The sequence below is a fragment of the Danio rerio genome, chromosome 20, assembly GCF_052040795.2.
Source record: "Danio rerio strain M-AB ecotype USA chromosome 20, GRCz13ab, whole genome shotgun sequence".
NCBI lineage: Eukaryota > Metazoa > Chordata > Actinopteri > Cypriniformes > Danionidae > Danio > Danio rerio.
Window position 1 is genome coordinate 6970001 of NC_141040.1, and position 24919 is coordinate 6994919.

Consider the following 24919-nt stretch of genomic DNA (forward strand, 5'->3'; position numbering starts at 1 on the left):
TATAAAAATATGGCAATGTACGGACAGTGACAAACAGGTTTGGTCATGCAGTGCTTTTTTTTCCATTTCATTCCTTTACAACAAAGCGAGCCTGAAGGAAGTTAGAGATATAAAGCAAATATACAGATTTACACCATACAAAAATATGTATAAGGCATAGGGAATAAATAGTCTTATCCAGATATGGAAATGAATACATTCATTTAAATAAATAACGTGTGGGTACTTCATGTAAAATACATATTCGTTTCTTTACAGAAAAATAGATTTCTTTTTCATTTTTTTCTTTTTTTTTGGAGAGTTTACCAATCAAAAACAGTGTACCTGAATTAAATATCACCACTAACAATAAATAAATAATTTCAAAAATATATATAAATGATAAAAAAAAATCAGTGGTGTTATATACATGTGTGTGACGGATCAGTGGTTGAGTTCCTCGGGACACTCGGCATCTGCTGGCAGGTCACTTGATCCAGGAATCTTCTTCCCATTCCAGGATGACACACACCAACACTTCCCCCTCTGACCATCTAGAGATGATTCGCACTGCGGGGAGAACGAGACAGAGAGAGAGTGAGACGGGCTTTTTTTTTTTTTTCATTCTCTAGAAACACAAGCTTGCATGCACACGGCCTAGTTCTCGGTGGAGTGTGGTTCTAACACTCTGCCATCACGCGTATATCATCGTGTTGGCGAATATCACACGTCAGGCCTTATATACCAACACACAACCTCGCAGTGTGAGCGCAGGACGACTCTTCTCACCTGTTTGATTTTGTACAGGCCGTGTTTGTCGCAGTTTGGCAGGTAGAATCTGGTCAATTTGTCTCCCAGTTTCTGCTGTGATTTAGTGATCTTGTCAAGGGCTGTCTGGAGTTCGATATGACAGGGACCCTAGAGAAACACAACAACAGAGTGCATTAGTTTAATATGTCATGACATGCTAATAGGTTATTTTTATTATACAAAAACATATAGAAATAATTCCCTTTTTAGAATATGGTTATTAATCATACTAATAACAATAACAGAAATATAACTTTGTTATTAAAAGTACGATAATAATGATGATAATATTTCTACATGTTATTAAATTTAATAATAAATGTATTGCTATATCATTATAGATAAATAATTATATTTAATACACATTACTACTACTATTGCTAATACTATCTATCTATCTGTCTGTCTGTCTATCTGTCTGTTTATCTATATATCTGTCTGTCTGCCTGCCTGTCTGTCTGTCTGTCTGTCTGTCTATCTATCTATCTACCTCTATCTATCTATCTATCTATCTATCTATCTATCTATCTATCTATCTATCTATCTATCTATCTATCTATCTATCTATCTCTGTCTGTCTGTCTGTCTGTCTGTCTGTCTGTCTGTCTGTCTATCTATCTATCTATCTATCTATGTCTGTCTGTCTGTCTGTCTGTCTGTCTGTCTGTCTGTCTGTCTATCTATCTATCTATCTATCTATCTATCTATCTCTCTATCTGTCTGTCTGTCTGTCTGTCTGTCTGCCTGTTTATCTATTTATCTATCTATCTATCTATCTATCTATCTATCTATCTATCTATCTATCTATCTATCTATCTATCTATCTATCTATCTATCTATCTGTCTGTCTGTCTGTCTGTCTGTCTGTCTGTCTGTCTGTCTGTCTGTCTGTCTGTCTGTCTACTATGGTTTTGAAGTTGAAAACCAAAATGTTTATAATAATTATAATTACAGTTTACTTAACATAATTGTTCAATTTGTAATTGAACAGTTTGCAGTTTGTAATTGTTTAAAATTTTTAATAAACAACAAAAAACACTTATTATCAGTAATAAAAATTAAATAACTTTAATATTGATTTTTATTTTAAATGTAACGGTTTACACTATTTATTACTACTACTATTACTATTACTACTACTACTACTACCAATAATAATAATAATAATAATAATAATAATAATAATAATAATAAATACTACTACTACTACAATAAGTAAAATAACTATTAATGTCTCTTAAATTTGCATCTCTTAAAATCATGCATCTTAATTTTACTGTTTCTTTCTTTGCCTCATGTACAGCTTAAGAAATTTCAGTAACCTTATACCGTCCTCTTGTGGCCATATGTGGAACATGGGGTCTCATTTAAACTAAACCTTCACATATTTCTTTAGGATGTCTTTAGATAAGCCGAGGTGCCTGGAGGAGCTCACCTGTTCCACCAGTTTCTTGCGTATCGCGTTGACTTTGGCCTTCATGCTCTCTTTATTAGTGATGATCCGCGGGTCGAAGGGCTTTCCGTGCCCGGTCACGAACACGGTGGAGCTGCCTTCATTGACTGCCGTCGGCCCGTTATGAGACTCCGGATGATCTGAAAGAAAAAAATGAGAGGTGAGAACTGTTGGCGGGATTAGTCACTCCTAATCAGCCTACTGAAAGGCGTATATAAAAGCATTCGCTATCTTAACTTTTGAATTGCTTATTCAGATTTGAATAAAAAACTTATTTAGTAATTGTGAAATTTTTAGGTATATTTTACATGTCCAAAATGTAAATAAATAAATGAAACAAAATAAAAAGCGAGTTTAATTTGAGCAGTAAATTCAATATGCATTTTGTCATTTATAGTTTAGTTAAATTCCCCTTTTTTACATTTATTTATTTTTAATTTTATGTTATAAATTTATAATACACACCACAAATTGTAAACACAATTGTGTGATGTGTATTATAAATGTATAAAAAAAAAAAATAAATAAATGTAAATTACAAGACATAGCTCAAATTTCTTATCATTTTGCATAATTGTAAATGTTTTTGTTTTTTATTTTTTTGTAAAAGCTGAAGTTCCTCAATATCTGATACTGGTTCAACTGGTTTGTAATGCTGATGAAATCTCATCAGTGGTTGAATCAGCGGGAGGACTCGTCAGGCTGCAGTTATTGAACACACAGTTACAGTCTAATATACTGATAAACCGGTACCTGGTGCTGTCTCGCTTTGGCTGTGGTTAGGCTCGGGGCTCTCGGTGCACACCGCTTGTCCCCGGGTGAGCGCGTGCAGGGGTCGGGCTTCTCCCGGTTTCGGCAAGCAGCGCAGCCCGGAGCCGCAGGGCGCAGTGTAGATCCCGCACGGGTCACCTCTCTTCAACGCACAGGCGAGGCAGCAGCCGCAGCCCGGCTCTCGAAGCACCTCCTCACAGCCGGCATCCACCGCCGGACACTCGGCAAGCCGCTCCGGGGAGCACGGAGCGCAGCGGATCGGTTCCTGCCCGACCACTGGAGAAGCCCGGAGCCCCGGCGCGGCGAGGAGTGCGCTGAATGCTGCCACCCAGAAGAAGTTCAGAAGCAGTCTGTTCATCCCAAAGCACGGCTCAGAATAAATAGATAAATAAATAAATGAAGTGAAACGTGGAGTTCCTCACTGTCTTTGCGCTCTCCAAAACGACTAGCTCTCTCCGGGTCGCCTCGCGGTATTTATACGCACACTGGGTCCCGCTGACACGCTCGTGTTTGACGCATTGGCAGTATCAATGATTTCTTAAATGATCCCCCTCTGCTCCGATTGGCTGCCGGGGATCCAGTCTTCTTGTTCTTTGAACACAGTGCGTAATATGCGTCACTGTTTGTATCGGAACATAATGTGTACAAGCGCAAAAAGCGTGTGTTTACTACCCGACAAGTACCTAATCTGAAACGACAATAATAAGGTGTCTTTTGTATAGGTTCATCCCAGCATGTTGGGTAGGCATTTGGATGAATATGCAATTATTCGCTTGAAAATAAACGTAAATCAAACTTAAGCATACTTTTTATGTGCAATAACAGTCTGAGCTAAGTGTTTTATTTTCTATGAAATGTACTTCCACTGTGCATGTAAGCTAAATATTTGATGTTGTTAAATACATATTGTTGTGGGAATATTAACAAGTATTAAATAATATAATTTGCAACACGAAACCTTATTTAACTATAACAACTATTTAATTTACAACATTTCTAGTAAAATTAAATATTATTACTGCATTGGTATTCATTATAATGCTAAAGAATTAGCAGAGAATTAAGAATAAGAGTTCATGGGCTTAGCACAAGCATTAGGCTACTAATGAATTCGAACTCTGCTGAACTATATTCCGCAACTTTATTCTGGATCACTTATTTGCCACAACAATAACAAAAAGACTAAAAGTGGGCCTGTTTGTGGCTCCCTCCCAATCTCATTTTCCATGAGGTTTTTCATAGGTTCAAGAACATCCCATTCAGGTTCATGTTGTGAGTCTACTGAAGCCAGCTAATGCAATTTGTGATTTACTTCAGAACGCGGCACACAAAGCTCCTCATTCATTAAGTTCCCCCTCGAAAACTGTTATACAAGCATTTTGCGAAGCCAAATTGTCGCGTCCTGGTCCTTGGTCTGGCATTCATTTGACGCGTTTTTTTTTTTTTTTTTTTGGCGTCCATAATGAGGTGAGAGACACAACGCGCGCGCTCTGTGGCACCGCGTGCACTCGCCCTGTGGTACGTGACCTCACTCAGGTCAGGACGGCACCCCGTTTTGGAAAGCTCGAGCTACCACTATTGTCACAGCCCCTCTCTTGGGATAATAATAGACGCGCGGGAAAAACGACATGTCCACTGACACGTCTCCTCTCCACGCGCGTCGCGAGGCCTTTTGTCGTGGCCGCGCGGAGGAGTTTATGAATGGGCCACAGGATGTGACACTCCGCTGGGGAAGGGCGCTTTAATAATGTGTCAACCGCTGGGCTTTCGAATGTCTCCGAGGGGAGACCACATGATCCACGCAATTGTCTGACAGTGTTGCATCATTTTTTTTTCTTCAGCGCGTGGAGAGTTTCTCTGCGCGTCACGTGATCAGGTTGTCCGTTCGCGCGCGTGTGGGAACGCGAGTATCTGCTGACGGAGATAAAGCGGCACGCGCGTCACACCGGTAACTGTAGCCTCTCTGTTCCCCTTGTCAAAACCTCCAGGCAAGAATACCATGAACACCTTGCATCTGAGGATTTATCCTTTACCGTTAACCTTGTCAGACAGTGCAGACAAATGTGACAGTTACAGTTCATACAATAAATTAAAATGTTTATGTCTTTCAACACTAATGACACTGATGAATGTTTTAGTAATACCCATGCTCATATTACCCATAACTCTTTCTTTTTTATATAGCCTTAACCCTCTTTTTTCTTTTAACCATGCAGGCGTTTTTAATGCAGACGGTTACTGTAATGTCTGCAGTGATAAAACTGTACTCAACGGTCAGACACTGATTTGGAAGCGTTTTATCACCGACAGACAGAAGGACCTGTAGTCCTTAAGCTGCAGAGGAACGTTAGAGCATATTTATCTATTAGAGTGACCAATATTGCTCATCATGCAACGCATTTTGATATATTCAGAGCTTGAAAAATGTCCAAACGTATAGGAAAATGCTTCACATCTACTTAAAGTATTATTTAAAATATATGTTTCAAGTATAAACACGAATACTTAAAGAGCAACATGGTAAAGTGCTATTAAATATATATTTCTATAATATTTTATATTATTTAGTATTATATATTATAGTATTAACACGAGGAACATAGTAATGTGCGTAACCCTTTAACTGCCCCAGCAACAAAACATTATTTATTTTATTTTTTTATTTTGGCACTCAACACATCCCATAATTTCTAAAATATCAACCATTTAGTAGAGGTTAATATGTCGGTTTATGGTAAAAAATACCAGAATTAATACATATGAAAAATGTGAGAACAGTTTATTTTAAAATAATCCATAAAAAACATTTTTGAATACTAAATCATCTTTGTTTTTGAAGTATGCATTCAGATTTTCATTTAACATGTTTTCTTGTTTTTTTTACAAAAAAAAAAAAAATTTAAATCAAGTGTAGTAGTGCAACAGGATTATGTTTGTTTGATTTTCTTGTAAACCAACAGTGTTGCGTGTGTAATGCATTATTTAAAACAGTCATTCCTTTAAGGACTTTAACAGTCATTATATAAAATGAGTCAAAATATGGTCAACCATTTGGTAGAGCAGGCAGATAAAAAGTTAAAGTACTATTAAATATATATTTCAAGTATAAACATGAATATTTAAAGAGGAACATGGTAGTGTACTTAAAGTATTATTAAATATATATTTCAAGTATTAACATGAGGAACATAATATGCTTAACCCTTTAACTGCCCCATGCAGCAACAAAACATTTTTTTTATTTTTTTATTTTGGCACTCAGCACATCCCATAATTTCTAAAATATCAACCATCTAGTAGAGGTTAATATGTTGGTTTATGGTAAAAGTACCAGAATTAATACATATACTATGAAAAATGTGAGAACAGTTTATTTTAAAATAATCTTAATAAACCATTTTTGAAAACTAAATCATCTTTATTTTTTTGAAGTATGCCATAAAATATTTCAGATTCTCATTTAACATGTTTTCTTGTTTTATTTCTTTACAAAAAAAAAATAAAATCAAGTGTAGTAGTACAACAGGATTATGTTTGTTTGATTTTCTTGTAAACCAACAGTGCTGCGTGTGTAAAGCATTATTTAAAACATTCATTCCTTCAATGGCTTTAACAGTCATTATATAAAACGAGTCGAAATATGGTCAACCATTTGGTAGAGCAGGCAGATAAAGAGTTAAAGTACTATTAAATATATATTTCAAGTATAAACATGAGCAATGTAGTACTTAACCCTTTAACTGCCCCAGCAACAAAACATTTTATTTTTTTTTGGCACTCAACACATCCCATAATTTCTAAAATATCAACCATCTAGTAGAGTTTAATATGTTGGTTTATGGTAAAAGTACCAGAATTAATACATATACTATGAAAAATGTGAGAACAGTTTATTTTAAAATAATCTAAATAAACCATTTTTGAAAACTAAATCATCTTTATATTTTTAAAGTATGCCATAAAATATTTCAGATTCTCATTTAACATGTTTTCTTATTTTGTTTCTATACAAAAAAAAAATAAATTAAAATCAAGTGTAGTAGTGCAACAGGATTATGTTTGTTTGATTTTCTTGTAAACCAACAGTGCTGCGTGTGCAAAGCATTATTTAAAACATTCATTCCTTCAATGGCTTTAACAGTCATTATATAAAATGAGTCGAAATATGGTCAACCATTTGGTAGAGCAGACAGATAAAGAGTTAAAGTACTATTAAATATATATTTCAAGTATAAACATGAGCAATGTAGTACTTAACCCTTTAACGGCCCCAGCAACAAAACATTTTTTTATTTTTTTATTTTGGCACTCAACACATCCCATAATTTCTAAAATATCAACCATCTAGTAGAGGTTAATATGTTGGTTTATGGTAAAAGTACCAGAATTAATACATATACTATAAAAAATGTGAGAACAGTTTATTTTAAAATAATCTTAATAAACCAGTTTTGAATACTAAATCATCTTTATTTTTTCAAGAATGCCATACAATATTTCAGATTCTCATTTAACATGTTTTCTTATTTTGTTTCTTTACAAAAAAAATGAAAAATTAAAATCAGGTGTAGTAGTACAACAGGATTATGTTTGTTTGATTTTGTTGTAAACCAACAGTGCTGCGTGTGTAATGCATTATTTAAAACAGTCATTCCTTTAAGGACGTTAACAGTCATTATATAAAACGAGTCGAAATATGGTCAACCATTTGGTAGAGCAGGCAGATAAAGAGTTAAAGTACTATTAAATATATATTTCAAGTATAAACATGAGCAACGTAGTACTTAACCCTTTAACTGCCCCAGCAACAAAACATTTTTATTTATTTTTTTATTTTTATTTTGGGCACTCAACACATCCCATAATTTCTAAAATATCAACCATCTAGTAGAGGTTAATATGTTGGTTTATGGTAAAAGTACCAGAATTAATACATATACTATAAAAAATGTGAGAACAGTTTATTTTAAAATAATCTTAATAAACCAGTTTTGAATACTAAATCATCTTTTTTTTTTGAAGTATGCCATAAAATATTTCAGATTCTCATTTAACATGTTTTCTTATTTTGTTTCTTTACAAATAAAAAATAAAATCAAGTGTAGTAGTACAACAGGATTATGTTTGTTTGATTTTCTTGTAAACCAACAGTGCTGCGTGTGCAAACCATTATTTAAAACATTCATTCATTCATTTTCTTGTCGGCTTAGTCCCTTTATTAATCCGGGGTAGCCACTTTATTAATCCAGCCGCAAAGCATCTCTGGGAAACTTATTTAAAACAGTCATTCTTTCAATGACTTTAACAGTCATTATATAAAGAGTCGAAATATGGTCAACCATTTGGTAGAGTGGGCAGTTAAAGAGTTAAAGTACTATTAAATATATATTTCAAGTATAAACATGAATACTTAAAGAGGAACATGGCAGTGTGCCAAATCAATAAATTCATCACAAAAAAATGAATTATGCAGCTTTATTATACCAAAAGTGTAGTAAAGATTGTTATTTATTGATTTATTCATTTTTAGAGAGATTCATTACAAAGTTTCATCTAAAATGCCATTGTTAAACTTGTGGTTAGTGTAGCAAAAACAAGCTACTTTTTATTATCATGCTTTGAGCCCCTCTATTTTGTAGTTGGAGTAAAATTTTCACAAAAAGGGAGAAGTATAGATTATCCTTCAGAACTTTCATGTTAAAAATATGAATTTACATTTAGTCATTTAGGGCGACGCGGTGGCGCAGTAGTTTGCATGTTCTCCTCGCATTTGCCTGGGTTTCCTCCGGGTGCTCCGGTTTCCCCCACAGTCCAAAGATATGTGGAACAGGTCAACTAGGTAAGCTAAAATTGTTCGTAGTGTATGAGTGTAAATGGATGTTTCCCAGAGTTGAGTTGCAGCTGGAAGGGCATCCGTTGTGTAAAACATATGCTGGATAAGTTGCCGGTTCATTCCTCTGTGGCGACCCCAGATTAATAAAGAGACTAAGCAGAAAATTAATTAATGAACTTAGTGATATTGTACGGTGGTTCCCAAAGTGGGGGCTTCAGATAACGGGGGGTGGGGGGGTGGCTTCGTGACTTCCAAAAATATCAAATATATTATTCAACTATTACAATTAGCATATTTTATCCAAAACCTTCAGACGATAAAAAAACGTATGCAGTCACACTTTATTTTGATGGTCCATTTGTTGAATTTGAGTTATAATGTATCTACAGGTCAACTAATTCTCATTAGATTATAAGTAGACTGTTAAGTGGGGGTTAGTGTAAGTTGACATGTACTTGCAATCAATTGCAGTTAAATGGCTGTTGGAGCAGTATCAGCCAATATTAAGCAGACAGTCTACTATTACTTAAATGGACCATCAAAATAAAGTAGTACCCAACATGCAAATAAAAAGCCCTCGACCTTTCAATTCTTTTTCTATTAGATTGCGACTCCTGGGGTTATTACGCTAGATTAATGACAGAGCAATAGTGTTTAGTTGCCGCAGATAGATTTTCACAATGTTAAACATTGACAGCTTTACGGCACTCACATACATTAGAAATAAAGGCCATGACTGAACATAGAGGACAATTTCCAAGTGGAGGTGTCCAACATTGAACCAACAATAGTCTTGTGCTGGAAACATTGCCCACCTTTCTCGTTAAGTGAGATTAATTTTAAAATAAATAAATGAATAATGATTCTCTCTCTCTCTCTCTCTCTCTCTCTCTCTCTCTCTCTCTCTCTCTATATATATATATATATATATATATATCAATTTTCTTACATTTTTTTCCTTCTTTTTAAAAATGTTTTCCAAATGATGTTTAACAGAGCAAGGAAACCTTCACAGTATATCCGATAATATTTTTTCTTATGGAAAAAAGTGTTGTTTTTTTTTATTTCGGCTAGAATAAAAGTAGTTTTTAATTTTTTAAACACCATTTTAAGGACAAAATTATTAGCCCCTTTAAGCTATATTTTTTCTTGATAATCTACAGATCAAACCACTGTTATATACAATAATTCGCCTAATTACCCTAACCTGCCTAGTTAACCTAGTTAACTCAGTTAAGCCTTTAAATGTCACTTTAAGCTGTATAAAATTCTCTTAAAAATATTTAATAAAATATTATTTACTGTCATCATGGTAAAGATAAAATAAATCAGTTATTAGGAATCAGTTATTAAAACTATTATGTTTAGAAATGTGTTGAACAAATCTCTCTGTTTAACAGAAATTAGGGAAAAATCAACAAGCGGTCTAACAATTCAGGGGGGGCTAATAATTCTAACTTCAACTTTATATAAACATGTACACATAAGAATGCATATACAAACACATACATATTCAACAATATATGATGATAATCTGTAAAGCATCTATAGAAAAAAAAAGTTTTAAAAAAATAAGAAAAGTCACTATTTACACCTGGAAATCTGGTTGCTTTTAATGTATGGATCCAAAAAGTGTCTCTCTGTTTTAATCTTGTTATCCTGTCTCCTCCTCTTGTAGAATTAAAAATAGGTTCTGTTTTTAATGAACTGGGATTGCCGTGACCTTGTTTTTTTATCATGTAGGGCCATAGGATATTGTGGATTATAGGTACGTATCGCATTTTTATGCTCCGCTAATCTCAATTTTAATTTTCTCTTTAAAATGTATTTCAACTGTATTTATTTACTACACTGTTAAAAGGTTGTCTTAAATTTTAGGCTGAATCAAATTAACCTTATGAGTCCATTAAATTTAACCTGACTTAAAACAGCTTGAGTAACTTATACACACTGTAAAAAAAAAAACAAATTTTACAGAAAATATCCTTAAATTTTTTACAGTAATTTTTTGTCATTTCACATTATATTCAAAACTTAGTAAAATGACAACCAATCTCTCTAAATTAACCGTTTGACTTTCATTTTAGGTACTTTATTATTAAAGACAAATTACTGACATTTGTGTTTTTTATACAAGGAAATTACAGTATTATTTATACAGTATTTTTTCTGTTATTTTAAATTATATTCAAAAGTTCGTAAAACTTACAAACATTATCTGTAAATTAACGGCTTGACTGTTATTTTATGTACTATATAATTAATGTCAAATTACAGCAATGTGTCTGTTTTTTACAAAAAAATGACATATTATTTAGTGTTTTTTCCTGTTTTTTAAGTACATTTAAAATTACGTAAAATTAAAGTAATAAATTGTAATTACTTGCTCTGTAAAAAAAAAAAAAATCGTAAAAAAAAGGTCAAATGACTGGCAGCTCTGGTTGCCAAACAAAAACCATAAAATTAAGGTAAAATTTCTTTGTTAAAAAAAAAAATGCAAAAAATAATAAATCTACAGATATTTTCATTAAAATGTTTACAGAGAAACACAGTTATTTTACAGACTTTTTCTAGATTATTACTATCAAATCCATTTAATAAAGTAACACACTAAGAGTGCTCACATACACCTGTTTCAGATTCCGCTGATTGCACACACACAGTTGGAGGATCGTTATGAACTGATTACATGCACTTTAAAAGCAGCACAGACGCACGCACCAATTGCTTAGTCTTGTTATACTGCTACTGTGAACATTATGACGCGGTTCTCTTCTTTTGCCTTGCTTTGTTTGTTAATTGTTTATGTTGTTTGCTGCCGGGACTGACCATTTGCCTGTTATTTGACCATGATTCTGGATTCCCTGCAAAATGTTGCATCTATTTGCCCCTGGGATGACTGTTGCTCGCCTTTGGATCTGCACCCATTTGTCAGGCTCCCCTTCATGTTACAGTTCCATTTCATTTAAGATCTGTAACTGAATCCTTCCATATAACTTAAACCTCTACACGTTTTACATAAACACTGTTCAATAAAATGTAACATCTGTAATTTTAAAGTTGTGAGAATTTTAATCAGTTGTATCTCGGTTGTTGTTTTTTCCAAAAAATTTTGATCCAAAATAAAACTGTTAAATTACGATCATGACCATGTCTTGGCATGTTATTAAAGGTGTTTAATCGTAATGATTTAGGGAAAATTATTTTAAATAACATTGTTTTCTCTTGAATTTTTAGTGCAGTCACTTTATTGATGATGTTTGATCATAATAATCTAGGGAAAGTCTGTATAATAACAGTGTTTCTTTGTAAAACTCTTAGTGTATACCTTTATTGAAAGGATTTGATCGTAATAATCTAGGAAAAGTCTGTAAAATAAGTGTTTTTCTGTAAACATTTTAATGAAAATATCTGTAGATTTATTATTTTTTGCACTTTATTTCAACAAAGACATTTTACCGTAATGTTATGGTTTTTGTTTGGCAGCCGTAGCTGCCAGTCATTTGACCTTTCTTTTACGATTTTTTTTTCTTACAGTGCAATTAAGTTAGAACATGATTAACTTAGTTTAATAAGTTACAATGAACTAAAAACATATACTGTCATGACTAATTGATCATCATTTTTACAGTGTACTTGTTTAAGTACCCAGTTTACTTATTTTTTATTTATTTAATATGAGGCCATTTATAATGAATTAATAGCATTCCTGTCATTTATATTAGATCTGTTCGATGTTAACCCACAGGTCACCACAGTTTAACTCCATATATGTTTGATGTTAGTCACTAAATCAGTAAGAAAAATAAATTTCTGCCCCACTTGAAAGAGCTGGGGTTATGTTTACAGTGCATGTGATTCAAACAAGCGTGCACTTGTGCATGTCACTTAATAGCAAGTGGTGTTTGCCGTAGTAGGACAGGTGGTAGTTTTACTGTCCAGGCGAGAACCATGCGCATCTACATTTCCATTCACGGCAGGACTCCAGTGTTTGTGTTTTTAGCTCAAAAAGAGACGAAAACAAACCAGTCGGACATTTAGGTTTAAAAAAATGTAACCCTTTTGAAGCAATAAAATCATGAAAACATCACACTCGTGTCCTCAAATAACCATCTGCACTCCACCCCCGACAATCCCACCTTTATTAACAACCCACCCAAGATGACCTTGCTTTTCTGTATAAAGGAATGCGGAAGTGTGTTAAGCCTTTTTAGAGTCTGAGATCAGACCGAATATTCTTTTGATCTCTGATTTTCCTCCCTGACAGGCTTAATGAAGTAAATTCGATTTTCAACAGAGACATTTGAACATCTTTTTTTTCCTTCTTAGAGATCTGTTATCAATGACCTGTTTTCAACTTGGACATCAAAGAGATAGAAAAAAAACAAAAAAAAGAGTCTCCAAAACAGTGTCATTTAGGGTCAGGGACAGACCCTCTTTGAAAAACACAGAAACAACACGCACGCCCACAGTGACATCAGCAGAACCAACATAAACAGGCGGATATTAAAGGTCATGTGCGCTGGAAAAACTCCCATGTTTAACTTCAAAAGAGCCATCAAAGACAAAGGAAAACATACAAACGGAAGATGTGCTGATTAAATAGCAAAAGTGTCAACCAGTCACATATTGTACAGTTTTTTTTTAGTAGCTAGTATAGTATTTTAGCTAGCAATATTTTTTATTCAGCTAGTCCTCTAAACTTAGCTGCTTTATGTTTGTTGTTTTACGCTATACTCTGTTTAATATTTTGTTTCGGTTAAAAGTTCCTATATATTTCTATTAAATAAATTTAAATGTTTATTTTTTACTTTTCTAAATCTTGCACTGACTCTTCACTCTGAGGGCTGAGGATTGCGTTCACCACATTTATCTTTTCTTTAAAATTCAAATTCAACATTGTTTATCAAAAAAATGTTGTCGGCTTTGTTAAACCTTTGAACAAAACTCCTTAAAGAAGGTTGTAACAGTATGTTATAAAATATCCTAAAGCAGATAAATAAAAAAAATAACACTCACATTAAGCTGAAAATACAAACTATATATATATATATATATATATATATATATATATATATATATATATATATATATATATTTTTTTTTTTTTTTTTTTTTTTTTTTTTTTTTTTTTAAATAACTAAATACTATTTAACAACTAGAAATTATATATATTTTTAACCAAAACAAAAGAAAGGGTTCACTCTCTGTTCCACTGCCCAGATAGCACACGAATGTAGGCCACTTTAGGCAGTTATGCGGCACTGGTGGTATTCCTTTGGCCCAGATAAAATGAATTTGAGCCTGAAGTGGCCCACCTGTACAATGGCAAAGCGGGGCCAAAGATTCAAATTCATATATGGGCCATTTAAGGCAAAGATTTGGCACTTATGGCAAAATGTAATCTGATTGTGAGCCTAATGTGGCCCATGTGGAAAATGGTAAATTTGGCTCAAATGACAGAGGACAAATGTGGGCCACAGTTGGCAAAATAGTGGCATAGTCATTTAAGGTTAATCTGGGTCTAAACCCAGTAGCTCACACATGTAGGTGAAAATGTTGCCTAGTTATCTTAAGACATGTGGGCCACTTTTGGCAAATATTTGGCACAGTAAGCTCTGGCTATTTGGCTTTAAGCCTACTGTGGCCTAGAGAAAATAGCACAAATGTGGCCCAGGCTTTTTAAAACATATGTGGGCCACTTTTGGTGAATATTTGGTGGGGGGCTGCTGTAACTATGAAGAACATTGCTTGAAAAGTTTGTTCATTACAGCAAACAAAATGAAGTGAGGCACAACCTGTGATGAAATAATATAATTTACTGATGTTTACCAATGTTTAATCCATTATTAGAAGTAGTAGGTCAAATCTGGGCCAGAATAAAAGCAAACTGCGGCCCAGAATAGGGTCAGTTCTGGTTTATTTGGTTGAATTCTGGCTAATATGTGGTATTGATTTGTCTTATTTGTGGCCTAGATCTGACAATCATGAGCGGACCGCCCTTGAGCCATCATTCCATTCAATATGTGTTCCAGATGTAAGTGTCTAGTGTGGGCCAGATCTGGGCCAGAATAAAAGCAAACTGTGGCCCAGAATAAGGTCAGTTCTGGTTCATTTGGTTGAATTCTGACTTTATGTGATATTGCTAAGGCTTAACTGTGGCCCAGATCTGGCAAACAGGAGCGGACCACCCAAGTGTCATTATTCCATGCGGCATGGGAGCCCAATGTAAGTGTCTGGTGTGGGCCGGATTTGAGCCACATTAATTTTGCTAGCTGGGTTTCATACAACACTGCAAACTTACAGCTTTAAAATTAGTATTCATTTCACAAAAACATGTTTTTAGGCTCATTTTAGTTCCCTGGAGTTAAACAGTGAAGTTTTTGGAACTTTTTGGAATCCATTCAGCTGATGTCTTTGTCTGGTGGGAGCACTTCTAGCTTAGCTTAGCATAGATCATTAAATCCAACCCAGGCTCATTCTAAAAACGTACCTCGATTGTTACTCTCCTAGAGATGAAACAAATGCTCAAGTCCTGATCAAGTTCTTAATTTTAACTGACATTTATTCGGACACAAGTCTGTAGTTTGTCTTGTATATTCTAGCCTTGCATGTCCCAACAATGACGTCAGAACTACGAAAAAAAAATACATGAACTTAAATGAACCCTTTAAAGTAGATGTTGCACGTAATGAACAAAAATACATACAACCAATTAATGAAGTGAACATTCAACATGTAAAGAAATACACTTAATTGGCTAATTATACATTAACATACGGACACATAATCATACATGCTCACATACGTTAACACTATATGACACGTACTCATTGGCCTCGCTCTCTAGCTCAAGAGGAATAAACTTGATCTTGGGTGTGGTTGGGTGCCACGCCTCCTTTTTAAAATTGTACATTGACTGAACTTGTATGAATTCGTACGAATTAGCCACTTAACTGAAAAAACGTAAAATAGTTACGTTTTCTTGTGAGATCAGACTGGAATAACTGCAAAGAGGTCCACATTTTGATTAAAAAAAGAAAAAAACCACCCCTTTCACCAGGCTATATGGGACTGTTAGTAGCAACAGTTTTGTCTAGCTATCTAGCATCTCCAATAATGTTGCAAAACATTGTAAACAAACAAATCTATCTTTAGTAATTTTCAGATATCACGTTTGTATGTTGTGTATCAAAAAGTACAATTGCAAGAACGTTAGTTGTTTAAGTAATGTTCAGAAAACATGTTATTACATTATTGTCACATTAGTATTTAAGAGTGTAATTGCAAAAAAATCCACACAAAAAAGTTTGTTTTTGCAAACTCCTTATATGTGTGTGTGTGCCTTGTATTCCTCACTTTGTGGGGACACACACACATATATATATATATATATATATATATATATATATATATATATATATATATATATATAACTACACCAGTAAATGTACCTATGTAGGAACATGTTTTTGGTCTTTATGAGGGAAAAAAATCTCATAAATCAACTTAAATTAAATACTTTTTAATACTTGAAAATGCAGATCATTTACTGTGATGGTTGGGTTTAGGGGTAGAGGGATAGAAAATACAATATAGAAAAAGCCATTATGCCTGTAAACATAGGTGTGCATATGTGTGTGTGTGTTTGTGTGTGTGTGTGTGTGTGTGTGTGTGTGTGTGTGTGTGTGTGTGTGTGTGTGCGCGCATGTTTCAGAGAGCAAGCTCAGCATCTAAGCATCTTACTGTGTTAAATTAAGCTTTTGAGATGCTAAATTTCTCAACAGTAAAGAATTAGCCAGAATACATTTCCCCATTACATTGAGATTCCACTTACTCCTTTGACCTCCATTCATATGTATGCAAATGTGGGTCATGTAAACTTAACCTGCGAATTAGTGTGATCACTGGAAAAAGATTACATCACAGCATGAGCTTTTAAGTCTAAATTGTATTTATGTATTTTTACATATCAACTCATGACAAATGCACACTGTGTAGTTGGTTAATGTAAAGTATTTTAATGCCCTTACACATGCACTCATTGTCTTCAGTTGTTTTTGTTTCGTCTCCTCTGTTTCTTTTCCAGCTGGCTCTGAAACAATTGGTTTATTTAGTCTTAACACCTCAAGGATAAAATAAGTTAATTCAAATTAAAGTCTATCTGTCTTAACCCAGGCTTGTTTTGAAAACGTAGTCCGGTAGGTACGTATGGCCAACGCAATCTCACGGCAATTTTTAACTTTTTGATTTAGTGGCTAATTTGTATGATCTAATTTGTACCATTTAGTACGATTTGCTCATCACCCAATGACGGTTTAGGTTAGGGGTGGGTTTGGGTGCCACGCCTCCTTTTTAAAATCGTACGAATTCGTACTAATTAGCCAATAAACTGACAAAACGTACAATACTTACGTTTCCTCGTGAGATCAGGCTGGTATGGCTGCATTAAATTTTTTTAAGCGAACGCTACTGGGTAGGTTTTGGCAGTTCCTTTTTATTAATTTGATTTATTAACTTGTGGAAAGTGTGTAAATAAATACTTATACATTTTTTAAATAATAATTTCAGTAACTCAATTGATTAATATGTAATTTTGCAACCCAGGCTCATTCTGAAAATGTACCTTTATATACATTTCTGAAGAGCACCAATTACATTGCAGGATCTACTTTTTTTGCTTTCGCAAATCCACTAGAGGTTGATGTGTATGCATTTTGAAATCAAATTTTTCTAATGAGAACCAATTGTGCCTGCTGTTCTCATGTAAATCCACCAAAGGCCGCTGTTGACTGACTGACTGATTGGCTTACCCACCCCAGTCCTCTACCCAACCCGACCTCTAGTGTTTTCAAAAGCAGTGACTCACCCACCCTCCCCTTCCCTAAATCCAACGAGAGTTTTAAAAAGCAATCCAGATAAAGAAAAGCACTCAACTGACTTTAACCACATTTTCAGATTTTACCACATTCTCACCTGATTTTCTACTTGTTTATTTTATGGCTTCTGTTTTTGTCTTACCAGCTTTATGGAGCCGCTCTTCACCAGACTCGAACCCCGTCGTCGTGGTCAACTCTGCAACTCAAGTCAGCCAATGTACATGTCGAACCACTGGTCAAACTGGTAAAAGTGGGAAAACAGTCCACAGGAAGGTAATAGGTCAACTGGTTAGCACGGTAAGGAGCAGTGTCTCCTTCTGGGCAGTCTAGAAACATCCTTACAGATATGTTGAAGCAAGTTGGAGCTAAAATCAATGTTGAGTTAAAATCAACCAATGTTGAGTTATTGGTCACATGGTGTTTACATCTATGATTGGTCTAAAACTTCTTGCCGTTCCATTCATAAAGAGTTGCATATAAACCAGAGCACACCCATGCGAAGACGGGGAGAACATACAAACTCCACACAGAAATGCCAACTGACCCAGTGACCTTCTTGCTGTGAGGCGATCATGCTACCCACTGCTCCACCATGACGACCTCAAATCTTGCATTTATAAATAAATGAACTAATCTTGTCTGTTAATACCAGCGTCAAATGCCACGAAAAGTAACCAAAATGCACATACTTAATAATAATAATAATAGGGGGTGACGCGGTGGCTCAGTGGTTACAGTAGCACTTTAGCTTCACAGCAAGAAGGTCGCTGGTTCAAGCCTCTGCTGGGTCAGTTGGTGTTTTTATGTGGAGTTTGCATGTTCTCCCCATATTCGTGTGGGTTCCTCCAGTAGCTTTGGTTTCCCCCATAAGTCTAAAGATGTGCTACAGGTGAATTGGGTAGGCTAAATTGTCCGTTGTGTATGTGTGTAAATGAGTGTGTGTGTGTGAATGAGAGTGTGTGGATGTTTCCTAGTGATGGGCTGCAGCTGGAAGGGCATCCGCTGCGTAAAACATATGCTGGATAAGTTGATGGTTCAATCTGCTGTGGCGACCCCAGATTTATAAAGGGACTAAGCTGAAAAGAAAATGAATGAATGAATCATTACTATAAATTGCTAGCATCAATTTGATACTTTTTAAAAAATATTTTGGATATTTTATTAATAATATTTTAAAAGGACAATTGTATACATCTGCGCAGACCATGACTTTTCCTCCAAATTTATAAATAAGAAAAACATTGTGCGTCTTAAAGTGTATGCATACGTGCTCTTTACAATTGGGGCCCTTCATATTGTAATAAAATCCTAATAGGTCCTATTGAATTCACCACCTACACTAAACCTTACCCTAAAAACTAACTACTGGTGTTAACAAAAGCATGACACATTGCCTATGTTATTCATTCATTCATTCATTTTCCTGTCAGCTTAGTCCCTTTATTAATCCGGGGTCGCCACAGCGGAGTGAACCGCCAACTTATCCAGCAAGTTTTTACGCAGCGGATGCCCTTCCAGCCGCAACCCATCTCTGGGAAACATTCACACACACACACTCATCCACTACAGACAATTTAGCTTACCCAATTCACTTGTACCGCATGTATTTGGACTGTGGGGGAAACCGGAGCACCCGGATGAAACCCACGCGAACACAGGTAGAACATGCAAACCCCACACAGAAATGCCAACTGAGCCGAGGCTCCAACCCAGGCCCGGATTGGCTAATCGGGAGAACCGGGAGAATTCCCAGTGGGCCGGTCCGTTTTTTGGCCGCGAGGGCCGGTGTCCCTAGCTGCTTGCGCTCTCAGCAGTTGCACTTTTTTCATTTATTTGTTTATTTGACCATAACCTCACTCTTTTTATTCATTATTCTCGCAGCCCAGTGAGCAAAGTGCAGCCCGAAGGCTAATGATGCGGGCTGCACCCCATTCCACCCCAAACAGCAGCACCTTAGTGAATATTAATTAATATTAATGAATATTACACCTGCTCAATGAAAATCAGATGAATCACTACATTAATAAATCTGACACAACTTGATCAGAAATCTAAAAAGGGGAGAAAAAAAACAAAAAATAAAAAGAGTAGGGTAAAAAAAAGAGTAGACATCTATAGCAGCAGTAAACTGTGCAGTACTTAACAGTGCCATCGTGGTCTAGTGGTTATCGTGTTACGTTAGGACGCCGCCGATCCGACTACGAACCTCACCAGAATATAATATAATTTTTTCATTTTTAGTGTTAAGACATAAAATACTGTTTGGGTTACTTATGTAGGGGTAATTTTTTTTTGACGGTGATGACCATTACAAAGGACTGGATATCTATAAATAATTAATGTTCTCATATTTATGAAAAACATGTCAAGTTCTAAAGCAGCTGTGTCCTTGAAAAAGACATGTTAGTGTCATTTGAAAATGAATTGGAAATGACGTTATTTTAATATAGTCAGTCGTCGACTGAGGTGGAAAGGTCTTGGGCTTGAAACTCCAAAGCTAAAAAGGAGTCCCGCTCCGGCCCTGCTCCAACCAGCGACACAGCGACCTTCTTGCTGTGAGGCGACAGCACTACCTACTGTACCACTGCTTCGCCCGCCTTTATAATTAATTCTAAAAATGTATTAGAGTCATTGTGTGATTTAAAAAAAATTCATTTGGGTTTGAAAGAAAAACAGTCAATGATTATCACACATTTTGACATTGATTTAAAGAGGATACACTCTGAAATATGAAATGTGTGTGAATGAGAGTGTATGGGTGTTTCCCAGTGATGGGTTGCAGCTGGAAAGGCATTTGCAGTGTAAAACATGTGCTGGAAAAGTTGGCTGCTCATTCTGCTTTGGCGACCCCAGATTAATAAAGGGATTAAGCTGAAGGAAAATCAATGAATGAATAATAAATTAAGTATGAGCCCTAGTTATTTGATATCTTTTAATCTAAACTCCAGGTCAGAACAAGTGTTTTGTTTTATTTTTAGTATATTAGTACACTTTTTACACTGAATGAGGATGGATCATAGTACTTTACCCATTATAGTCTATATTTTATCTACATATACATTTAGTAGTTGTTATTGTAATTTAAATATTGATCATAAATACTGAGATTATTTTAAACCTAAGTACTCACATTCTTAAAAAACTGCGCCTCCATTTATTTTAGACATGAAGTCTTGTGCTGCTTCTCCTACAGAGGTCAAGTAAGTTACTGTAACATGAAAGGAAACTCTCAGCATTTTTCCCATTCCTGCTTCTGGAAAACATGATTATTGAATGTTCTTTAGGGTCAGCCGTGGATAAGGATGATAATCTAGTGATTAATACATCCTAAATCCTTTCAGATGTCTGTTTGACACAAATGAACACATTTATGAAGAGATCAAGCCCTTCAGGCACAAACTGGACATACCATTTAAAATTGAATTTGAGATAAAAGAAATCACGTGTAGACACACACACACACACATGCACACACACACACAAACTGTTTGTTTCTTATCAATGTTTTAGCAATGCGTATTTTGAAACAACATTGATTAAAACACCCAGGAAATTCGTTAAAACATTTAATTAACTTAAGAAATATTCATCATATAACCTATTTTGTTACATTACTTACCCAGAAACCTCGATAATTTGATGATGGATCTTAATTAAGTCAATTAAAGTCTGATTTATTCAGTAGATCTGCGCATGTGCAATACCTAGTGTGTATATCGCACATAGTGTGTGTGAGGGTGCAGTACCGCCATCCGACTACAGGAGAACTATAGAGCAGTGCACCGACACGCACTTACACACTCAAGTCAGGTGAATGGTCAAGGTGGGAATCAATGAAAAAAACTGCACTAGGTATATCAGCAATGCACCTTGAGTCTATTAAAGGCAAAACATAGTGGGGACCAGGCGTTCGGTCCTCACTATGTTTTTAGTCTCCACTAACATGCGTGTGCTAACATGCTGAAGTCCCCACCATGTAATAAAAACAAACGAACATACACACACTTTTGTTTTAACACACACATTTGGGTTTCTGAATTTTAGGGATATTCCATAGGTTTTCATTGTTTGCTTTACAAACTTCATTCACTTATGCCACAGCAAAGTGAACCACCAACTATTCCAGCATATGTTTTACACAGCGCATACCCTTCCAGCCGCATTTTAGTACTGGGAAACACCCATGCACACTCATTCACGCACACACACTACGGCCAATTTAGTTTATTTAATTCCACTATAGCACATGTCTTTAAACATGCAGAAACAGAAGCACCCAGAGAACTCCACAGAGAAATGCCAACTGGCCCAGGCGGGACTCGAACCAGCAACCTTCTTGTTGTGAGGCCACAGTGCTAACCACTGAGCCGAAGTGCCACCACTTTACACACTTATACCTACTGCCACCAATCCCCATACCTATTCCTAAACCCAACCAGGGTTGCGTTTCCCAAACAATGACGTAAGTTGCGGCTGAACTATCATAGTACGATGCATCGTTTGGGAAAAGAACGATGTAGTGTGTTTCTCATGATGCTTTGTCGCAAATCTATCACTTAAATCATGTTAGATATAATGTAAAACGTATATAATGACAAACAACACCCCATAATGACAATGTGAAAAAAAAAATTATTTGAAATATGTACAAATTTATTAATTACTTTATGTACATAAGTATTGACAGCCTTTGCTGTGAAGCTCTATATTGAGCTCAGGTACATTCTGTTTCCACTGATCATTCTTGAGATGTTTCAGCAGCTTCATTAGAGTTCACCTGCGGTGAATTCAGTAGATTGGACATGATTTGAAAAGGCATACACCTGTCTATATAAGGTCCCAGGGTTGACAGTGCATGCCAAAGCACAAAACAAGCATGAAGACAAAGGAATCGTTTAAAGACTTCCGAAACAGGATTGTCTCGAGGCACAAGGCTGGGGAAGGTTACAAAAAAATTTCTGCTGCTCTGAAAGTTCCAATGAGCACAGTGGCCTCTATCATCCGTAAGTGGAAGATATTTGGAACCACCAGGACTCTTTCTAGAGCTAGCCATCTAAGCTGAGTGATCGGGGGAGAAGGGCCTTTGTCAGGGAGGTGATCAATAACCCAATGATCACTCTCTCTTATCTCCAGTGTTGTTCTGTGGAGAGAGGAGAACCTTACAGAAGGACAACCATCTGTGCAGCAATCCACCAATCAGGCCTGTATGGTAGAGTGGCCAGACGGAAGCCACTCCCTGCATGGAGTTTGTTAAAAGGCATCTAAAGGACTCTCAGACCATAAGAAAATAAATTCTTGGGTCTGATGAGACTAAAATTGAACCTTTTGGAGTGAATGTCAGGCGTTACGCTTGGAGAAAACCAGGCACCGCTCATCACCAGGCTAATACCAGCCCTACAGTGAAGCATGGTGGTGGCAGGATCATGCTGTGGGGATGTTTTTCAGCAGCAGGAACTGGAAGACTAGTCAGGATAGAGGGAAAGATGAATGCAGCAATGTACAGAGACATCCTGAATGAAAACCTGCTTCAGAGTGCTCTTGACCTCAGACTGGGGCGACGGTTAATCTTCCAGCAGGACAATGACCCTAAGCACACCGCCAAAATATAAATGGAGTGGCTTCACAACAACTCAATAAATGTCCTTGAGTGGCTCCGCCAGAGCCCAGACCTAAATCCTATTGACCATCCCTGGAGAGATCTGAAAACGGCTGAACATCGTTGCTTTCCAACCAACCTGATAGGAGGTACTGCAAAAGGGAATGGGCAAAAATTCCCAAAAACAGGTATGCCAACCTTGAGCCATCATACTCAAAAAGACTTGAGGCTGTAATTGCTGCCAAAGGTGCATTGAGTATTGAGGAAAGACTGTCAATACTGAAGTACATGTGATTTTTTTGACTTTTTATTTTTAATAAATTTGTAACAATTTCAAAAATCTTTTTTTTTCTCAATATAGGGTATTGTGTGTAGAATTTTGAGGAAATAAATTAATTTAATCAATAAGGCTGTTAAAAAAAATATGGAAAAAGTAAAGCGCTATGAATACTTTTAGGATGCACTGTAAATCATGTAAATCAATGGTTGTATGCCTAAATCACAGTAGGCTATCTTTAAAGAAAAAAAATCCTTCTTAATAATAATAATAAAATAATAATAATAATAATTATTATTATTATTATTATTAAAGTAGGATATTGTTCATTTATTTTGTTATCTTTTTTTTTTTTTTTTCGAAAAGTCTACTTTTACAATTTGACATTCAAACCACTGCAGAAATCTTCTAACCACTAGGCCCATGTCATATACAGATACACTATTTAATAAATAACCTATATATTAAAAGCATTAATGTACAGTATGCTATATATTTTTGTTTTCATAAGTATTGGAGACGTAAGGTAAATTCCGCTTTAAATATTTGGTCACCTATAGCTTTTGTCATGAGTCACGGCTGTGTTCAAGATGGCATAAATCTTTTCAAAGTGCACTACAAAGGGAACTAAAACTGAACTGTAAAAATACTTTGAAAACAAATTACACGTAAGAGAGATGACTTGTTTTTAAAAAAAAAAACGTTTGAAAGGAATAGAGCATAGGCAGGATAACTGGAAATAGAACACAGCCAGGAACTACGATTCTAACAGATTTAGAGGTGTAGTTGCAAGCGTACAAGTTTGCAACGCAGTTTGTGAATGTTCGTTGGAACGATGGATTTGGGATGCGCCAAATCAACAAACTATGTTTGTAACGACAGAACTTGCAACCGTAGTTGCTTACGATAGTTTTCGGAAACGCACCCCTGCACAAAAAACTGTACATTTGTACATTCTATAAGACTTATAAGCCTTGTGAAAAATGTGGAGAAGGGCAATGTCTCCATACGTCATCTTTTCCCTGTAATACCCGTGTTATACAAGTCTGGGTCCAGACACACATGCACAAGCACACACACACACACACACACTCATCACACGCACCACCTTTCACCCACATTGTCCACCAAGAGATGAATGAAAAGTTTGGTGGTTATGAACACATGACTGTAGATCAGAAATATCATGGGTGATTGTGGGTGTGAGCACACATGTTTGTTGTTTAAAGAAGCGGTGCCAGAACTCCTGTCACAGCATGCATTTCCATCAATTCTCATGCGAGCCTTTATTCTCAAATGTACACACACATATAGGATGACT

The 24919-nt window shown here is 35.6% G+C and overlaps 3 protein-coding genes across 4 annotated transcripts in view; 1 reads left to right on the forward strand and 2 right to left on the reverse strand.

Moving 5' to 3' along the window:
* igfbp1a (insulin-like growth factor binding protein 1a) overlaps positions 1-3460 on the reverse strand; it is a 3858-nt gene extending 398 nt beyond the window's left edge. Inside the window, 4 exon segments of the mRNA NM_173283.4 lie at positions 1-549; positions 769-897; positions 2225-2382; positions 2996-3460. The exon segment at positions 1-549 is cut by the window's left edge and continues 398 nt beyond it. Coding sequence (NP_775390.3) covers positions 424-549; positions 769-897; positions 2225-2382; positions 2996-3371 — 789 coding nt within the window. The 5' untranslated portion in view covers positions 3372-3460 and the 3' untranslated portion in view covers positions 1-423.
* The window catches only part of dsc2l (desmocollin 2 like), a 1349056-nt gene that overhangs the window by 848829 nt on the left and 475308 nt on the right, over positions 1-24919 (reverse strand). The gene's annotated exons all lie outside the window — the stretch shown is intronic.
* The window catches only part of tns3.2 (tensin 3, tandem duplicate 2), an 817627-nt gene that overhangs the window by 264937 nt on the left and 527771 nt on the right, over positions 1-24919 (forward strand). The gene's annotated exons all lie outside the window — the stretch shown is intronic.